We start from the raw sequence: 14,376 nt of genomic DNA on the forward strand, positions 1-14,376 counted from the left end.
AAAGAAGGTTGTGAAAAAGTTTTTACTTTTTTTCTTCCCTGATCTTGTGTCGCAGATGCCTGTCAGTGGCCTGGTGACTTTGCAAAGAATGAATTAGGGATGGAATATAAATGTTTGCATATCCACTAGCTCCCAATTGGCTCAAATAAATTGAACCATCCATGCATGTTTCAGTTGAAACCCTTGCCATGTCGAAATGTTCTAGTTGAATTTTTGTTCATACTTGGTATAATATCGGCTCCTCCCCTTCTGTTCAATACCCGTTTAATATTCTCAAAATTGCACATCAGGATCTAGTACATATGTCTCACATTCCTACTCTTCTCACATTAGGTAATTTTCTTCTTAGCTTTGCATTATTCTAAATTTCTTACATAAATTTTGAATGTTGCTTTTAAGGCTATGTATTGTCACTTATATTGCGGTTGCACCCCTCCCCCCCGTTTAGATCCCTGCTTTCCATCACAAGATATGTTCAGTAATTCAAGGATCAAGGATCATTCCTATATTCATCACCACCTGCTTAGGCATTCATATTTGGTTTTTATTGTCAAGATCCCTGAGCTTTGTAATTACATTAACCTGTTAACTACCAATTATTAGTTAAGTAGGACTTACCGTGTTTTTACCATTTTTAAGTTTAGTGATTTCCGCAAAATATATTCTCTTTGTGGAAATCCAAGGAAGGCCTCAGTTGTGACAAGTACTCATATCACGGGACCCGGGCTTGCAAGGTCGAGACAGTGGAAACCTTCTAGTGAAATGGCTCTTCCACTTCAACAACTCTCCCACACAAGTTTCCTGTCATTGCCAGATATGGCGGATGCACATTCTCTAATTTTGGAATATTTTAAAATAATATCAACATAGTTTTTTTAAATAGGTTGTAAATGTTATGTTTTTTAATGCAGTTAAATTGTTACATGATATAAATTTTCCAGCATAGATGTATGAAGCCCAAGGACTTCATAGAAAAGACACCGGAGAAAAACAAGAGGCTGCAGAAGAAATTTAAGCAAATGATTCAGGAGCTAGATTTAAAAAGAACACTTGGTGAGTGTTCAGTTTTTTTAAAAATAAACTAAGCATTGTTTACATGCTGAAAACTGTTTTGATTTGCTAGCTGTAAGCACAGCCGAATAAGTCTGTCTGTGGCGACCAGTGGAGGTGGTGCATAGAAACGGAGTACACTTTTTGGATTACACCATCAAGTAGAAAGATGTTAAGGACAAAGATGGTCGCATGAGAAACAGTGGAAAAGTAGTAAGGAGTGAGGGTGAGAATGAAAGAAGGAGGGGTCAGTCAAGGTAGAAAAGAGAGAAATTGGGGAAGGAATAGTGAGGGCTAATAACTAGTAAATAGGGTACGGATTGTGATAATTTGGTAACAGCGAACAGCATACAAAAGTGGAGACAAGGAATGCAGCTGTGACGATACCCAAGTTTCAGGAACTTCCCTAATTTTGTAATAGTGTGTACCCAATGGGTAATAGAAAATTGGATTTACTGCTAGACCTGTGGATGATCATTTTATTCAGTTGCCAGGATCTAGACTGTTAATTAAGTCTTCTTGTAGCCACTACTCTGTTATCAAAATGTAGTTTTACTGGTAATCTCCTTAGCTGAGAATGTAAAAGTGTAACAAATTCATTCTCAGGTAGATTAGCTTTGGCTGGTCACCTGGTATGTGCCAGTGTTTAATAAATCACGTGTTATTTGAACAGCAACTCAGTGTGATTTTTCAGCTTGCTCTTACGGAAACTCTTTCGAACAGACATTTTGAGGGAAGTTGAAGGTGATTGAGGATATGAGTGCCAGTGCACTAGCTCAGGTGATGTGAAGTGCAGAGATAAGGAGTGAAAATGAGGATAAGGGAAAGAGTGGAGGGTATTTTGTGTTTCTCTCTTCTGTTTTGAAGCTTTTATGGAGCAGGTGGGTTCGGAGTTATAATCATTTTCTCCTGAAGGAAGGTGTGGGATGGAAGAAATATTAGTAAATACGGTGGAAGAGAAGAGGGAATGAAATTTTGCCCTGGGTAGAAATGGTGCGAATGGCAGAAAAAAAAACTGGACTGCGTGGAGGAAGTTTGGAATTTCTGATTGTTTCTGCTTCTGGAGCCCCGTCACTCCTACTTGGTCACAGGCTACCAATCGTAGCCTGCCAATGTCATCTATCCTGGACCACTCTTCACATTGCCTCCAGTTGCGGCCCATCTTCTTGGTATATCTTTTCTCTCCCATGGACAATGGCTTAGAGCTTACGTTGGCATTTCTGTAGCTCCGGGTTTTTACTGGATGGTGTTGCTAGCCCTATGCCTAACCTGCCTTTTGCAGCCAGGCTTTGGACTGTCTGTGACTGAGTTAGATAATGGTTTAGCAAGTACAAATAAGGACTGTGGAGTGGCCAGAGCAAGACTGAACCCGAGCTGCCGGGGAGTTAGTCAACGTTATGCTTTGCCTAGGAGAGAGTGAAGAGTAAGTGATGGGTGAAGGGTTTGGCAAACACTGAGCAGATGACAACTGCTGCTGAAATTTGGGTGGAAGTTTTGTAATTGGATGGGGACTTGTGTAATGATGGGTTATTCTGAGTTCAGTGGAGTTACTTTGAGCAGGTTTGGGTGTGTGCTTCTAGTATGTTGCCGAGTTGGTTGGTATTCTTTGGTTGACGGTGTTCAAAGTAAATTTATTATCAAAGTACACATACCCTGAGATTCATTTTCTTGTGGGCATGCACAGTAAATACAAAGAAACACTAACATTATTAATGACAACTGGTAGCAAGTGTGTTTATTTTCGATTAATGGTAATGGGTGGGCTTTCAAGAAATCACAGTCAATGAGCAGGAATAAAATGGTTTGCAATGTGGAGCATATGACAAGCTAAAGAAAATCACTGAAGGAATTTTGAAAGCTATTACAAGGGTGATGTTGATGAAATAGTTTAATGTTGGTCAACTGGTCATTGGTGTTGCAGTGAGTGAGGAGTTCAGTTTGGTGTAAGCTGGAATTGGCCTTGGGTCATGTAATTGTCAGAAGAGAACAAGAGTTTTGGTAAATAACAATGAACAGAATGTACATCTTCCTTGTAAGGCCTTTGAGGAACAGAACAGGTAAATGAAGTGGACTTTGAGGCTAGGTAGCATTAGCAAATATGTTTTGCATTACAGCTCAAGGGCATTGGAGTTTGGAGTTCAATTCTAACATCCTTCGTAAGCAAGTGTGTACATTCCTTCCTGTGTGCACGTCGGTTTTCTCTGGGCGCTTCGGTGAGCTCCCACAATCCAAAGGTGTACTGGTTAGTAGGTTAATTGGTCAATGTAAATTGTCCTGTGATTCGGCTTGGGCTAAATCAGAGGGTTGCTGGGCTGCACAGCTTGAAGGACCAGCGGGGCCTTGTATCTCTAAATAAAAATAAGCTAAAAGAACAATCTACGTCAGATATCTAGTGTGAAAATAGCCCTGTCAACGGTAGTTATTATTATGAAGGTTGAAGAGTAAAGGGTGAGAAGAGCAAAGTAGAAGGAAGTTAATCGGAGCTGTAGCCGTTAACCTTCCACTCATACGGGAGACTGAGGAAGTGATAGGAGTTGCTGGGAACTAGTCATCCCCAGGTTGCAGAAGGCTGGGTGACTGTTAAGAGAAGAAAGAAATTGGTAGTACCCCTGTAATCGTTCCCCTCAATAAGTATGTCATTTTGGATGCTCTTAATCTGCTAGGGGGAGGGGAAGGTGCTTCGACTGGATCTCTAGCACTGAGTCTGCTGTGACTCAGAGGAGACGAGGTTAAGAGGACTACAGTATTGATAAAGAGATTCCATAATCAGAGGAATAGAGATGAGATTCTGTGGCTGTGATAGAGGCAACTGGGTGGTATGTTGCCTCCCACGTGCTAAGGTCAGGGATGTCTTGGATAGAGTCCACAGCATTCTAAAGGGAGAGGGTGAGCAGCCAGAAGTCTTACATATTGGCACCAATGACATAGGTAGGAAAGGAGGTACTGAGGAGAGATTTTAGGGACCTGAAAAGCAGGATCTCTCGGGTAGTAACCTGTGTCACGAGCCAGTAAGGGTAAGAATAGGAGCATTTAGCAGATGGCTTCCTCAAAGGAAAATCTTGCCTGACAAATCTGTTGGAATTCTTTGAAGAGTTAACAAGCAGGACAGATGAAGGAGAATCAGTGGATGATAATGCACTTTGACAAAGTTGCACACATAAGGCTGCTTAACAAGTTAAGAACCCGTGGTATTACAAGAAAGATCCTAACATGGATAGAGCATTAGCTGATTGGCAAGAGGCAAAAAGAAGGAATAAAGGGAGCTGCAGGTGACCAATGGTTTTCCATAGGGGTCTGTGTTGGGACCGGTTCTTTTTGTGTTACATGTCAATGATTTGGATGACAGAATTGATGGGTTTGTTGCAAAGTTTGTGGACGATATGAAGATAGGTGGAGGGAACAGGTAGTGTTGGGAGCAGAGAGGCTGCAGAAGGACTTGGGCAGATTAGAAGAATGGAAAAAGAAGCGGAAGATGGAATACAGTGTTGGGAAGTGTATGGTCATGCACTTAGGTAGAAGAAGTAAAAATGGAGACTGTTTTCTAAATGGTGAGAAAATTTAAAAATTGGAGGTGCAAATGGACCTGGGAGTCTTGTGCAAAATTCCCTAAAGATAATTTACAAGTAGAGTTGGTGGTAAAGAAGATAAATGCAATGTTAGCATTCATTTCAAGAAGACTAGAGTATAAAAGCAAGGATGTAATGTTGAGGCTAAATAAGGCACTGGTGAGGTCTCACTTGGAGTATTGTGAGCAGTTTTAGTCCTCTTATTTGAGAAAGGATGTGCTGACATTGGAGCGAGTTCAAAGGTTCACGAAAATGATTCTGGGAATGAAAGGCTTATTATATGCAGAGCATTTGATCACTCTGGGCTTGTACTCACTGGAATTCAGGAGAATGGGGGTGGATCTCATTGAAACCAATTGAATGTTGAAAGGCCTTGATGGTGTAGATGTGGAAGGGATGTTTCTGATGGTGGAGGAGTCTAGGACCGTAGGACACAGCATCAGAATATCCATTTTGAACAGAGCTGAGGGGGAATTTCTTTAGCCAATGAGTGGTAAGTTTGTGGAATTCATTGCCACAAGTGGCTGTGAAGTAATTGGGTATATTTTAGGCAAAGTTTGATAGATTCTCGTTTAGGCAGGGTATCAAGGGTTACAAAGTAGGAGATTGGGGCTGAGAGGGAAATGGATCAGCCATGATGAAATGGCGGAGCAGACTCAATGGGCCAAATGGCCTAATTCTGCTCCTATACCTTATGGTGTTAAAAGAAGCTACTGTCAGCCATATAAATTCCTAACTTGTAATTTCACTTGAGTTAAGCACTAAAATTTCTATCAACATGCTGTACCATAGTGACACTGAATGGCTGGAGTCTGCCACAGCAGGGAGACCAAAAGCAGTTTCATGCAGCTTTTTTTTCCTCATCATCTATTTAGCAACTTAATTTTACATGACGTCTAGCATGAAATTACCTTGTAGCTACAATACTTACAAGTAATAGTAATGCGGTTAAATGTTGACAAGAGCCTTGCGAATGTAATTAACCAATGTAAAAAGATAAAAATTTTGGTCAGGAAATGTCAAATGAATTCAAAATGAAAATGAAAAAAATCCAAAGGTATGAGAGTCTTTTAAAACTTTAAGACAAGAAATTCTCACATAAAATTAATCCAGTAGTAAAAGAATAGTTTAAAATGCCCTGTTATTGAATATTGCAGTATATCTTTGCTTGAGTGTTCTCAATGATGCATAGCCATTTTTGAACGATTTGAGAGATTGATACTATATCAAGTTACTTTGAAAATGATGCCAGTTTTTAACAAGGTGAATGAGCCAAAATGGGTTGGAGTCGTGTGCTAATGATTTGCCTGTGTTGAGAGGTGAGATTTCTCTGGTTCACAGGATATTGATGGTGACCACGAGAAATGGTGGACTTGAATCCTTTGAAGGGAGGTTGAGTTAGTAATTGAATCAGTGGATTATACAGTCTATATGATAATGTACAACATAGCATTCAGCTTTAATTTCTCTTCAGAAGAGCCTGAATCAAGGTCAGTGAACTGTTTTATCATGGTGTTGTAATGTTTCTAAATATTCCATGTACACTCAGTAGTCATTTTATTAGGTACACCATTTAATGCAAATATCTAATCATCAACTCAATGCATAAATGTAAGCAGGCATGGTTAAGATGTTTAGCTGTTGTTCAGACCAATCATCAGAATGGGAAGAAGTGGGATCTAAATGATTTTCGCCAAGGTAGTGTAGTTTGAGTATTTCAAACTGCTGAGCTCCTGGAATTTTCACACGCATCAATCTCTAGAGTTTACAGAGAATGGTCCCTGAGAAACAAAGAAACATCTAGTGAGTGACAGTTCTATAGGTGAAACACCTTGTTAATGAGAGGGGTCACAGGAGAATGTCCTGACTGATGCAGGCTGACAGGGAGGCAACAACCACGCGTTACAACAATGGTGTGCAGAAGAGCATCTCTGAATGCACAACACATCAAACCTTGAAATGGATGAGCAACAGCAGCAGAAGATTATGAGCATACACTCAGTGGCCACTTCATTAGATACAGGGGGTAGCTAATAACGTGGCCACTGAGTGTATAACAAAATGTACCAACTGACTCTTGAATCTTTATGGATCATCAAAAGCTTCAGCAAGGAAAAGAGGTAACCTTAGTTCAGAGTGCGGAATTTCATCTATTATTTCCTATCTGTCCCCATTTAAACTGCCTTTTGTATTTTCAAAGGAGCTGATATGCCGTTACTTTCATTTGAAGAAGCTGCTAAAATTAAATCGGTTCCCCCGAATCATTTCTGCGAAATGCAAGAAAGATTGAAGGAAATGAAAGAAAAAAGAGAAAACCTTTCACCTACAGGTCAGTTTTCCTTGCATGCAATTTCAAGATTTGAGATATTAATGTGCTCCAACTTAATTTAACATAGATTCAATAAATACTGTTTTCTAATAAAATGCTCATGGGACGCATGCAAAATATATGAAACTGTTGTGTGGAATTATCGGAGAACAGAAAGTCAGATATAATATTCCACTAAAGATGTGTATACAAGTGAAGGAAACAGCGTTCTTCCCGGGTCAAGGTGCAAAACACAGTACCATCCCACACAACACTTATAGCTATGATAGCACACACAGTCACAAAAAATTATTAGCACGTCAGTGAGGGTCATGGCCTGAAGATTGATGGAATGTTGTTAGTTATAGATCCAAACTAGCTGCGAGCAGCTTGCTGCTGGAGTGACCTGTTAGTTGTGCACTTAGCCCTGTTTGTGGATGGACCTTGCTAAACTGAATTTGTGTGGTGCCAGGAGCCTCTGCGTATAATTGGTGGCACATATATGCTCTAGAGCAAGTCATGCTTATGAAACTTCCTTTCACTGGGTGTTTCTGGAAATGCGGCTCGTTAACCTCTCGCTAACAGCCTGTCGGTTCCACAGTGGGATCCCATCATTCTCTGGCTTCGTACATCTAGGGAGTATGTGATTTTGGTTCTGCCAAATCCATGGTGTTGAGGTGTCTCGCCCACCCAAACCCCAATTTGTATGAATGCTGTGTGAATTACTGCCTCTGTAATAGACTGTCGGCATGAAATAACGGATTGCACATTGCATACAATTGTGTATTTATGAACGTTAATTTAACCAAAGAGTTAGTAAAGAAAAGAAAAAAAATAAAAAGGGCCTATTACAATTAAACAGTCAAATGTCCACAGGTTGGAGCTCAAATCTTCCAAAAGCCATATTTCCTGATTCTTGATAGACCTCCATGCTTTGGCTGCATAAATTCGCGTTTTCCCATTGGATCAAATCCTCTGACTGGTGCCCTCCGGCGTCTTCTGTCCATCTCCTGCCAAACAAACACCAAGACCAACCTTAGTGTCCCTCACATAACCTCTCCCCCAGTATTCTCTAGAACCTTCTCCCCGTTTCACCATCTAAATTGGATGACACATCCCTTTTCTTCAACGATAACCCAAGAAGGCTGAAAGCAGAATGGACTGCTCTTTCACAACTGCTAAAATGAAATACCTACAGCATAGCAGTAAAAATGTGAACCAGGGTGCTGCACTTAAAAGACAGAAGGGAGAGGTTTCACAGGTGGCCAAGTTATGCTCCCAGTTGTACTATCTGCTGATAAAGTGACCCCACCCATTTAAACTGAGGCCATAAAGCAAATATAACAGGCATCTTCTGTCTAATATTAGAAGTTCTGACTTAAGAATTGAATCCCAAACCACATCAGATAAGGAGATATTTAGATCTTGTTCCCAGGCAATTCTAATTTTATCAAAAGAGGCACACCTCAGAATCACTAACTTATCCCAAACAGCAGATATTAAACCTTTACCCAATGGGTTGATACAAAGAAACAAGTCCAGAACATTTTTCTCCGGCATCTCAGGAAAGTTTGATATCAAAGGGTTAATGAAATGTCTAATTTAAAGGTATCTAAAGAAATGAGTATTAGGTAATTAAACTTTACAGACAGTTGTTGAAAAGTTGCAAAATGATTATCTATGAAAAGATCTTCAAAGCGCCTAATACCCTTTCTATACCAGTTGCAAAATGTTGAATCCCGCATGGAAGGTAGGAAAAGATGATTGTGTAAAATAGGGCTAGAGAGAGAAAAACCATGAAGACCATTAAATTTTCTGAATTGAGCCCGTATTCTTAAAGTATGCCTGTTAATAGGATTAACAATAATTCTAGCCAAATGACAAGGAAATGCAGAACCAAGAAGTGCGGAAATTGAAAGATCCTTAGTAGAGTTCAACTCCATTGCCACCCATTTTGGGCAGTCAGACTTATTATGGAAGAAAGACTAAAAAATAAGACAACGAATATTGGCTGCCCAATAACATAAACAAAAATTAGGCAAGGCCGTACCACCTTCCTTTTTAGATTTTTGAAGGTGAGCTTTATTAAGGCTAGGGCGTTTACCCTTCCATAGATAAGATAAAATAATAGAATCTAACCCATCGAAAAGAGCTCGCCACTGCCTTTTGCAGTTTAAGGTTGTACACAGGGCTCATATGTCTAAAACTAAATTATCGCAGTCCTACAGTGACATTAGTCCTGTCTGTGATAAGTGTAAAGGGGCTGAGGCTTCCCTTATTCATATGTACTGGGCCTGCCTGTCCTAGTCTAGAGAAATTCTGGAGAGAAGTTTTTTCAACCCTATCTCATATTCTTAATTGCCATTTAGAACCTAACCCTCTGGTTGCTCTTTTTGGCACCTTGGGTGAAGTAAATATGCACTTGAGTCCGACTAAATGTCGAACATTATCTTTTGCCTCCCTCTTGGCTAGACGATTGGTCCTTAGGTGGAAAGATGCTGCCCCACCCACTCGCGCTCAATGGCTTAGTGATATTATGGCCTGTTTAGACCTCAAAAGATTAACTATTCACTTCTTAATTCGGACATAAAGTTTCATAAGGTGTGTGGACCTTTTTTTGAATATTTTCATAATTCTTCTTTAGGGTAAGTTTATTCTTTTCTTTTGTATGCTACAATCCCTTGCTTTCAGCTTTTTTTTGGTAAGTTATATGGTTTTTTGCTGTGAATTACATTATACTTTTGGTAGTCGGCATTATACTTTTTCCTATATATATTTACAGTTCTCTGGGGTTGAATGCTCCGATTAATTTTTTTTCCCTTGGCCTAGGTTTTTTTTTCAGTGGGAGGTTGGGGTGGATACCAATTTTACATAATTCTCTTTTGGGTGCTTTTTCTTATTGTTATGAATTACATATTGGATTTGTTTGTTTTGCACTGTATAAATCTCCATTTTGTTGTTAGGTTTTTTCTCTGTAGTGTCACTGCAGAAAAGCATAAAAAATTAATTTAAAAAAATTAGAAGTTCTTCTTTCTCACTTGTGAATAAGCTTGCAGACCTGATGCAGGGGTAGTTGTGTGCAGAATGCAAACTTGATGGGAGCCCTTCACTTGCTGGCAATTGTGGAGATGAATACTGGCAGATTCACACAGATTCATGTTGTTACTCATCACCTTCGTACCATGGTCATATAGTCTTGCAACCTTTTTCAGCAGGCTGAAGTGCATTTATTTTCTGTGGTTATTTGTTGAGTTTTGGCCAAGGAATAGCTGATTGCTTAATTCAGGAAATTGTTTGGAGGCAGTAATCAAATCTGATACAGATTAAATTTTCAATGATCCTCCTGAATCTCAGAGATGGGGCTAAAGTAATTCTCCAAGTGCTGTGTGCATTGCCCACACTCTCTTTGACCCACTACTGCCATGAAGGAGGAACAGAAGCATCAGGACAAAGACCGGCAAACTGGGTGCAGCTTCTTCCCTCAGACCGTGAAACTAATGCCACCACTGAGGTCTCGTCATTAGGAAAGCAAGCTATTTACTGTACTGTGTACCTGTGTTGTTTACCATATGCACTTTGAAGTATATTTTATTAACTTCTTTGTGGCAATATTTTGGTTTATGTGCTGTGTTTGATGTATATTTTGTGGGTGCACCATGGCCTAGAGGATCTTTGTTTTGTTTGGTTATATATGAGTCAGTGAGCTTAACTTGAATTTGCATACAAGAGATCCCTCTGTTTATATGGAAAGAACTTATGAGCCAGTCTGTATGGAAAGATCAGACTGTTGTATATTGCACAAACATTGGGTCTAATATAACTGTTTATTGTCTTCACACAGCTTCTCAAATGTCACAGTTGACAACATCGGCTTCTCTTGTCTCTCCTTGCCACTTAATTCTTGAGGAATCTCCCACAGCAATATCAAAAGCATTATCTGAAGGCAAGTGGACAAAAATGTATATTATTTAAGCTGCTTGAATTTTAATAATCTTTCTTTTCAACATGCAAAATTTACTCATCTTGTGTACCTGTGAGAGGAAATTGTACGTTTTTCCCCAGTGGAGCCAATTTGATAAAAGATAGAAATCACAAGATTTGCCAGCCTTATTTTGAAACAAATTAAATTGTAGAATGATCTTGTGTGGATGGGGAACACCTGACTTATTTCTGCCTTTCACCAGCCTGCTGTGGTCTCTGCCCTCTGACCCTTTTCCTGTATCTCCTTACTTTTCCCTTCAAATTGGGCAGATGCAGCTCGTCAGCCATGGTTGGCAGCTCATTTAGGAGAAGGAAGGATCTCAAATACTTAAAGAAATCAGGAGGGCTAAAAGACAAGGTGCCTAATCAGACAAGGTGAAGGAGAGTCATAAGGGATTCTACGGATATATTAAGAGCAAAAGGATTGCAAGGGATAACATTTGTCCTCTGAAAGAACAGAGTGGTAATCCATGCGAGGAGCCAAAAGAGGTGGGAGGTATCTTAAATGTAATGTTTGCATCTGGAGACGTACACAGTCTAGAAAAGTAAGGCCAAATGGCGTCAACTTCATGGACTCTACAGATTACAGACTTTCCTGTGTTGAGGCAAATTAAGGTGGATAAATCCCTAGTGCCTGACAAGGTGTTCCCTCGGACCCAGCAGAAATTGATTAGACTAGATTCAACTTTATTGCCATTGTGCCGAGTACAGATACAAAGCCAATGAAATGCAATTAGCATCTGACCAGAAGTTCAAAAGAATAGTATTATTTACAAGATAACTGCGAATAAAAATTAATTGCTACAGCATACAAATATAAAAGTACTGAGGAGACAGTCCATTATGGGTGCAATACTGCTTAGCACTGTGATGTGAGGTTCAGCAGAGTCACAGCCTCAGGGAAGAAGCTGTTCCTGTGCCTGCTGGTGCGGGAGCGGATGCTCCTGTAGCGCCTACCGGATGGGAGGAGAGTAAACAGTCCGTGGTTAGGATGAGATGCATCCTTGATAATGCTTTTCGCCCTGCCCAGGCAGCGTTTATGATAGATGTTCTCAATAGTGGGCAATTGGGTGCCAATAATCCACTGGGCAGTTTTCACCACTCGCTGGAGTGCTTTGCGGTCCGATACGGACTATTGCCATGCCACACTGAGATGCAGTTGGTGAGTATGCTCTCAATGGTACAGCGGTAAAAGTCTGTCAGTATCCTGGGACAGAGGTGAGCTTTCTTGATGCTCCGCAGGAAATAAAGGCACTGTTGCGCCTTTTTGATCAGGATGGAGGAGTTCAGGGACCAGGTGAGATCTTTGGAAATGTGGACATCAAGGAATTTGAAGCTTGATACACACCCCACTACAGCTCCGTTGATGTAGATGGGGACGTGAGTGTGGTTCCTAGCATGCCTGAAGTCCACAATAACCTCCTTGGTCTTCTGGCTGTTAAGGGCCAGGTTGTTATCGGCACACCACGCAGCCAGGTGCTGGACCTCGTCCCTGTAGGCAGTCTCGTCATCTCCTCTGAACGGGCCAACCACCATGGTGTCATCTGCGAACTTGATTATGGAGTTAGATCCGTGTACAGGAACGCAGTCATAGGTGAAAAGGGATTACAGAAGGCGGCTCAGCACACAGCCTTGTGGCACGCCGGTATTCAGGGTGAGAATGGAGGAGAAGAGGTTGTCTAACTTAACAGGTTGGGGCCTGTTATGCAGTCCTAGATAGGTCCGTAGTCTAGTGTAGTTTTTGTGTTTTTTCTTACGTAGTTCAGTGTAGTTTTTGTATTGTTTCATTAGCACCATGGTCCTGGGAAACGTCTCATTCTTCCTATGTTCTGTACCAGCAGTTATGGTTGAAAGGGCAATAAACAGTGACCTGACTTGACTTGTATAGAATGCCGAACTAAATCAATGACAGCATTGTGACGTGAGAGTTGGGGCTGTCCAGGTGAGTCAGGGCAGAATGAAGTGCCGTGGAGATGGCGTCCTCTGTAGACCTGTTGGTGCAATAGGCAAATTGATGGGGGTCCAGGGTAGTGGGCAGACAGGATTTCAGATATGAAATTTAAATCATTCTTGGTGATAGGTGAGGTATCAGAGGATTGGAGGATAGCCAATGTTGTTCTTCTGTTTAAGAAAGGCTATAAAAATAAACCAAGAAATTATAGGATAGTGAGCCTGACCTCAGGTGTTGGAAAGTTATTAGATGGCATACTAAAGGACCGGATATATGAGTACTGTATTTGGATAGACATGGACAGATTAAGGATAGTCAGCATGGCTTCATGTGTGGTAGGTCATGCCTAACCATCAAGGAAGTTACCAGGAATATTGATGAAGGCAAGGCAGTGGATGTTTTCTTAATGGGTCTTAATGGACTTCAGCAAGGCATTTGACAAGATCCCACATTGGGGGTTGGTCAAAAAGATTCACTCGCTTGGCATTCAAGATGAAGTTGGAAATTGGATGAGACATTAACTTTGTGGGAGAAGCTAGAGAGTAGTCATAGAGGGTTGCCTCTCTGACAGGAGGCCTTTGATTAGTGAAATGCTGCAGGGATTAGTACTGGGTCTGTTGATGTTTGTCATCTGTATCAACAATCTGGGTGATTATATGGTTAACTGCACCAGCAAATGTGCAGATGCCACCAAGATTGGGGGTGTAACGAGGAAGGCTATCAGAGCTTGAAGTGGGTTCCGGACTAACTAGAAAATGGCAGATGGAACTTAATGGTTCATGATGTACCAGATGGATTGAAGGGCCTGTTTCTGTGCTGTTTCTATGACTCTGCGACTCCATGGCCTTAAGAATTTTTCCACTCATGGGGAAGACTGGGAGTAAAGCCCAAGGAAACGTCTGGAGCCCGAGTTCCTCAGGCAGTCCCTTGAGCTAACGTTGATTGGCAACTCCTGCAATGCCGCAACTGCCAAATTATATAGGTCTCTGCATTTCCTTGGAATTGTTTAGCTGCGTGGAGGGGGATGTTGTACTGTCCTGGATTGTGTGCTGGCTTGGGTATGACAGCTAGGATTCAGTATTTATTGTTGACCTTGACCAATAGAGGGCCTCTCCTTCACTTCAAGTATTTGACTTATTGGCTTTGACCATTTAAATATTTGTCCACCATTCCTATTGTGTCAATTTATTTTATTTCTGGATTATTGTCTCCAAAGTTTAATCTGCTGTTCCTGGATTTGTAAGTGTTCAGTTTATGCATGTAAAATAGTTGTATTCATCTTGTTAGACCATAATACCATAAGATTTAGGAGCAGAATTAGGCCTTTGGCCCACCGAGTCTGCTCTGCCATTCCCATTATGACTGTTCCAGTCTTCTTCTCAGCCCCAATCTCCTGTCTTCTCCCCATATCTCTTCATGCCCTGACCAGTCAAGAATCTAACAACCTCTGTCTTAAATATACATACAGACTTGGCCTCCACAGCTGCCTGTGGCAAAGAATTCCACAGATTCACCACTCT

The 14,376-nt window shown here is 40.9% G+C and overlaps 1 protein-coding gene across 1 annotated transcript in view; it reads left to right on the forward strand.

Moving 5' to 3' along the window:
• mcph1 (microcephalin 1) overlaps window positions 1-14,376 on the forward strand; it is a 286,557-nt gene that overhangs the window by 23,023 nt on the left and 249,158 nt on the right. Inside the window, exons 6-8 of the mRNA XM_072251122.1 lie at window positions 942-1,053; window positions 6,817-6,945; window positions 10,766-10,867. Coding sequence (XP_072107223.1) covers window positions 942-1,053; window positions 6,817-6,945; window positions 10,766-10,867 — 343 coding nt within the window. The remainder of the gene's footprint in view (window positions 1-941; window positions 1,054-6,816; window positions 6,946-10,765; window positions 10,868-14,376) is intronic.

The sequence above is a fragment of the Mobula birostris genome, chromosome 2, assembly GCF_030028105.1.
Source record: "Mobula birostris isolate sMobBir1 chromosome 2, sMobBir1.hap1, whole genome shotgun sequence".
Lineage (NCBI taxonomy): Eukaryota > Metazoa > Chordata > Chondrichthyes > Myliobatiformes > Myliobatidae > Mobula > Mobula birostris.